The sequence below is a fragment of the Nuphar pumila genome, chromosome 1 (genome assembly GCF_984573655.1).
Source record: "Nuphar pumila chromosome 1, dmNupPumi1.hap1.1, whole genome shotgun sequence".
In the NCBI taxonomy this organism is placed as follows: domain Eukaryota; kingdom Viridiplantae; phylum Streptophyta; class Magnoliopsida; order Nymphaeales; family Nymphaeaceae; genus Nuphar; species Nuphar pumila.
In genome coordinates this window covers 330,888-337,399 of record NC_143249.1, presented here as the reverse complement: position 1 = coordinate 337,399, position 6,512 = coordinate 330,888, and the positions used below count along the sequence as shown (strand labels likewise).

The following is a 6,512-nucleotide window of genomic DNA, read 5'->3' as shown; positions in this document are numbered from 1 at the left end:
GTAACTCATTTTGATTTAGAGCTACATCAGATGGATGTGAAAACTGCCTTACTGAATGAGGATCTGGATGATGAGGTATAAATGCAACAACCTCCTGGTTTCAGTATAGATGACTCAAATAACTTAGTTTGCAAATTGAATAAGCCAATTTATGGACTTAAACGGGCCTCCCGCCAGTGGTATAAGGAGTTCAATCAGACAATAATGAACTTTGGATTCACTGAAAACATTGTTGATCAGTGTATTTACATTAAGACTAGTGGGAGTAAGTTCATAATTTTGGTTTTATATGTTGACGATATTCTTCTTGCAACTAATGATTTGAGTCTTTTACATGAAACAAAAGACTTTCTTTCCTCTCATTTCGATATGAAAGACATGGGTGAGGCAACTTATGTCCTTGGAATCGAGATCCATCGTAACAGAACTAAGGGTGTCCTTGGCCTATCTCAGAAATCCTATATCCTTAAGGTTCTTAAAAGATATGAGATGGAGAATTGTTCTCCTAGTTCGGCACCTATAGTGAAAGGGCATAAATTGAGCTTAAAGGACTGTCCTCAGGATGATATTGCGAAGGCTCAGATGGATGCTGTCCCATATGCTTCAGTAGTTGGGAGTTTACAGTACGCGCAGACTTGCACTCGACCTGATATAGCATTTGCTGTGGGAATGCTTGGTAGATATCAGTCAAATCCAGGCATTGCGCACTGGAAGGCAACAAAGAAGGTCATGCGCTATTTACAAGGAACGAAAGACTATATGTTGACCTACAGGAAAGCTGACCACCTAGAGATCGTTGGATACTCTGATGCGGATTTAGGAGGGCGTATTGACAGTAGAAAATCCACTACTGGATACATTTTCCTTCTAGCGGGTGGTGTTGTCTCATGGAGAAGTGGAAAACAGTCTACCACTACTGCTCATACCATGGAGGCAGAATTTATTGCTCTATACGAGACTACGTCACATGCCATTTGGATAAAAAACTTCATTATGGGTCTTGGTATAGTGGACTCTATTGAGAGACCACTAAAGATCTTTTGTGACAATGAAGTAGCCGTGTCCTTTTCAAATAACAACAAGAGCTCAACATCGTGTCGACACATGAAGTTAAAATATTTTGTTGTTAAATAAAGGACTGAGAATCATCTGGTATGTATTGATACGATTGGAACGAAGGAAATGACTGCGGATCCCCTTACTAAAGGGCTAACACCGGGATTGTATTCCCAACATGTAAAGGGGATGAGTCTTTTTGATTCCTTCTGATGTATGACAATACATTATGTGATCACATTTGTGTTTATGTTTTGATTCTCTAAGGTTTTGTGTTATTGTTGGTTTTGCATAAAGAATCTCTCATATGAGTTAAAGAGAATAGCATAATAACAATATTAAAGGACCAATAGAATAGGTGAGAAACCAACCTATTCATAAAGGTAATTTTTTTACATGCCTAAACACTGAAGGTGAATTGTAACGTAGTATAAGAAAATATGACATTTCATAAAGGAGTGTTCATATCCTTGACTCATACGATTCATCCTTGTGATAAAGGGTGGCATGTGAACCCACATAAAGAATTAAATCGAGATAACGGTATATACCTCGATTTAGTACACTTTTGGTGTCAATGGGTCAAGTGGGAGAATGTTGGATATTTTGGGTTTAAGGGTCTAACCCACAGTGTGACCCGGTTTGACACAGCCATTAGTGGGTCACATTAGTGGCCAAATAATGGGGTTAGTGGGTGGGAGTTACGTGAATGTGGACCTTATTCCCCCGTTATATAAAGGGTTAGGAGGCTGCGAACATAATGAGTGTTCATAGCATTTCCCTGCCAAAATACTGTTCCGCATTCGGACGCTGTGGAAAGGGTCCTGCTCACCGTCGACCTAAGGCCTGGGCTCATTGTGGGCATCGACCGGCTGAGGAGAACGCCGAACTTCCTACACGAACTATGACGAATTCAGGTACGCTCCCTGTCACGTTAATTTTACAGGGTTTCGCCAACACTGCTTGCTTCATATAGCAATAAAAAACCTCCAAATAGGGAGTACTAAAGGTTTCCTCAAAGGAAAGGGCTCACCTTCGCGCCTACCAAAACCCTCCTCTGAGGGTTTTAGGCATCGCAAATGGAAGAGAGAGGAAGTGGGAGATAGGGTTGCACAGAGAGAGAGAGAGAGAGAGAGAGAGAAGGGGGGAAAGGGCGCACCTCATTTGAGGGGGTTCTCGATGACGGTCCGGCCTCCGGCGGTTGCAGGGAAGGAGACGTCGTGGGTCTGATTAGGCTCGGTTTCGAACCTGATAACATAAATGAGATTTGGGCCTGGTTTTACATGGGTCCGAACCAAACCCGACCCGTGACACCACTAAGGTCCAGCTATATAGAGTTAGGGCTTTTTTGTTTTCCTCCTCCGGCGTTAGGGTTAGGGCTTTTGTGTCGTAACAGCACATCACCAGACCCTCTTTCGATGGCTTCTGCGGATGTGGTCGAATACCCTTGCTTTGTAGGTGGCCTTGCTTGGGTCACGGATGAAAGGAGCCTCGAGGAGGCCTTCAGTTCTTTTGGGGAGGTCATCGAATCCAAGGTTTGGTTTCTTCCTTGCATCTCCCGATCCCATCGAGGACCTTCTCAACCCTCTTTTAACTGATCCGTGTTTATTGTCATCCTTGTCTTTTGGTTTGCAGGTTATCAACGACCGTGAAACGGGTAGATCCAGGGGATTTGGTTTCGTCACCTTCCGCAATGAACAATCGATGCGCGATGCCATCGAGGGGATGAATGGGAAGGAGCTTGACGGAAGAAACATAACCGTTAATGAAGCCCAGACCCGTGGCAGTGGTGGATTTCGCAGTGGCGGCGGCGGCGGCGGCGGCGGCGGCGGCTACGGCAGGAGAGTTGGTGGTGGAGGCTATGGCGGTGGAGGCGGCCGTCGCAATGATGGTGGGGGTTACAACAACCGTGGGGATGGCAGCCGCTATGGTGGCTCTGATGGTGGATTTTCGAGGGGTGGTGGCGCTTCCGATGGTCACTGGAGGAACTAGGGTTTGCTACTTATTTTGTTAGGTTAGGATGTCTGTCCGCGTCAATCAGTCTGTCCGTCCGTCTGCCGTTCCTTTGATCGTTATGTATTAGAGTGATGTTTTTCTGGTCTTTGATCGTCGTCTTGTTATTTGCATGCGTGAACTTTTTAAGATTCTGAGTAATATTATATATGTGTGGTGCTTTTGTTGTCTAAAATGTTGGTGTGATGGATCGATGAAATCCCCAATTTGTTTTTCCTCCCCAATTTCCCCTGCAAAACTTCAATTAGACGCAACATAAAGCGAAGGATTAAAGCTACGATTTAGGGAAATGGAGTGGCGTCTTCGTCTTCGTCTCCGTCTCCGTCTCCGTCTCCTGTCTTTGGCTCGTCAATAAAATAATTGCATAAACTTTCGCAGGCGAGGTATATGAGCGGGAGAAAAAAAAAAGTCTCCGGCTTCAACCAAGAGGCGTGGTGTCGACCATAGCTGGCTAGTAGTCGGCTTTCTCAATTGCTAAAATCTGCTTGAGACGCATCTCTAAAGCTAGAATTGTTGTCCTTTCATCAACTTAACTCTGAGGTTATGCATCTAGCGGTAGATTCTCAGAGGCAACTGAGGCCAACAAGATCTTGCGATACTGCAGATTGCTTAATCCAATGTCGGCCATAAACCGTACATTGAGTTGTTTATTGGCTTCGTTGTGCATTTGCTTGATTCTCTCGGGTTCAAAGTTTTTGCCCCCTGGCAATCCGCAGAATCATCTCGAGGGGAGACGGTACCGACTGGCAATCGTTCTTTTGCAGACCCGAATAGCCCTCTTTCTCAATGTTTCGACCACAAAAGTAAAATTCTCCATAGTGTTAATGTCCTTAAGCTGTGGGCAGCATAAACTTTGCTTGCATTCTCTACCATGGTTAGTATTAGAATTGACTCCATGACAAGATGGAGCAACTTTGTCACCGGACTTTTGCTACGCGTGCGTCTCTTTCACTTTATATAATAAAACCTACGCGATGTCCACTGCCAATCTCGTTAGCAGTAAATTGCAGGGTCAAGCCTACAGAAGCATAAAAGGCCCGTCACCGCCATCCCATCTTAACGTTTAGAGGGCTTGTAACAGCCTTGGGCATTCCCGTTCGTCCCGTTAAGCTATCTTTGTGCAAACCATCTTCATAGGTAACTTCCAAGAAGACCAATATCTATGACTATGAGCACTGACAAAAAACGATAGAGAACAGAAAAAGGCCAATTGATAGACCATACCAAGACAGTGATGAAAGACCAGCCACCACTGCGACAGATGGCCATGTCAGTAGACGTTCAACCAACCAACAGGAGGCCCCTTAAGTAAATCTGGAAAGAAAAAAAAGAGTCAAATTGGAATAGCTAGATGGTTAGAATGAACTGTCATCACCGAGGGGTCTCCGGTTCGAACCCTATGGGGCCATCGAAACAAGTCTTATGAGAGAGAGAGATCATATAGTGAAGTGCAGGCCTCATCTTTGTCAAATGCTCCCTTCTTCATCATGCCTTTAAGGTTGGTTTTGAGTATAGATCCCACGGTTGATGTATGGCCCCCTGAATAACCTGCAGCCAGTGAGAGTAATTGGCACAAGCTGTCACCTGCAAAATCTGTGAACTACAGAAGAGTCTCCTTTGAGATTGAATGTATGAGCTTTCTCCTAGCTTGACGGTTTCTCCCTAATCAGATGACCATGAACCATAACCTCCAGAACTGATCAAGTAATGAAAACCACAAGCTTAAGTATCTCAAGAAATTTGCAGAATAAATAGGCTTCGCATTCAGAAAAATAGGCGGTATCAAGCAGATTTGTCACGAGCAGGCCCCCTTCATCAGGATTTATTGTCAAGAGACCTAGTCTTTATGTGAAGGAGTAAAAGAAAGAATGAAAGAAAGAAGGGGGTCCTTAAAATCAGGTGCTTTCAAAGAAGTATAATTGTTTACACAGGCAAAGTGTCTCTTAAATGGATCAGCTAGTAATCGCTGGAGAATACCCGAAAATGGGTTTCATGGAATGAATGATCGATCCAGATATAAACCAGTAATGCTTTAGAACAAGCATGAGTGATCAAATGGGATAGTGTAGCCCAACAAGAACCTATACCTGAAGCTAATTTGCTATTGCATTTATTTTTCTCATTGCTTGTCAGGTGTATAAAACTAACTTCAGGCAGGATCAACCACAGTATGACGGATCTTTTAGAAGGGCATATTCCTTTGGAGGGTTGATTGGAATGTGGGGATAAAGGTCTTTATAGCATGATTGATAATTTGATTCATTTTCAATTAGGTCTTGCTCTTGCCCCTTCAGGAGTTATTACTTCCTTTCAATTTGAAGGATTTCATCGGTTCATTGATCTCAGCTTCATGGAGGAACATCAATTTCCAAATTGAAAATTGATGAAGGTCTTCTATCAAGCCTTTATCAATGAACCCACAAAATCCATCAAATTGGATTTGGCTAAATCCAAGTATTGTAAACGTTCATTTATCTTCACCATCCTGAGCATCTTTAGATGGATCGCCTATAAATTTCCAGGAATCTGCAGATTATTTACCAAAATGATATTTAGAAAAAAATGAAAGTAGTTAGAACTAAGAAACAACAAAACTAGAAATTGTTTCATAACACCACTGTAAACTCCAAATCTCCTAGTTCACTTCTTAAAAAACTCTTCTTAATTTGGTTACGCATCCATAACTGATAAAGCTTCCAAATTAATTATAGATCTAGTATACAAATACAAAATTAAGATCCAAAACAAAAAACAAATTGCAAATTGAATCTAAATAGATCGTATGAAGCCAGATCATGCCCCCTTCTGATTTGCAATACCCATTCAATAGAAAGCCACTGAACCGTGAGTTTTTGAATGGCTTTGATATTTACAATGAATGAGCCAATCAGAAAATGGTTAGGAAGGATCCTTTTTTTCTTTAGAGGCATCCCCTAGAACCATGTATAAGAAGCCACCCCATCATTGGATAGTAGCTAGAAAACAATGGAATTATGGAAGTAGGAAAGGTAATGAGAGAGGGAGAGAGATGTTGATATCATCATGTGAGAGAAAAAATGACTATAATGTAATAAATCAGAGTTTTTTCTTTTTTGTTGATGATGGTGATGAATAAGAAGATGATAATAGTGATGGTGAAAAAGAAAAGGTAACAGTTGTGATGGTATATCTTGATTTTTTATGACATTTTCAAAGGCCAGTACACAATTTCTGATAACCTTACTTTAAAAGTGTTAATGTAAATTTTTTTTTGTAATAATCTTATTATTTAATTTTTATTTACGCGCAAATTTCTTGGGAACACCACAAATTTCAAAATATTGAAACATTTTCCCTCTGTAGGCGTCATTGCTGAATGCAATTGCAACTTTCAAACGTTGAATAGGTGGGTGGGAAACCCTTAACACAAAAACAAAAGGAATGTTTTGAGAGGTTAGTAATTG

At 41.8% G+C, this 6,512-nt stretch overlaps 1 protein-coding gene across 1 annotated transcript; it reads left to right on the top strand.

Annotated features, from left to right (window-relative positions):
• The first annotated feature begins 2,417 nt into the window (after positions 1 to 2,417).
• LOC149847614 (glycine-rich RNA-binding protein GRP1A-like) lies at positions 2,418 to 3,244 on the top strand. The gene is made up of 2 exons (XM_089995473.1): positions 2,418 to 2,591; positions 2,692 to 3,244. The coding sequence occupies exons 1-2, from the start codon at positions 2,475 to 2,477 to the stop codon at positions 3,046 to 3,048; spliced, it is 474 nt and encodes a 157-aa protein (XP_089851599.1). The 5' UTR covers positions 2,418 to 2,474; the 3' UTR covers positions 3,049 to 3,244.
• Positions 3,245 to 6,512: the final 3,268 nt, after the last annotated feature.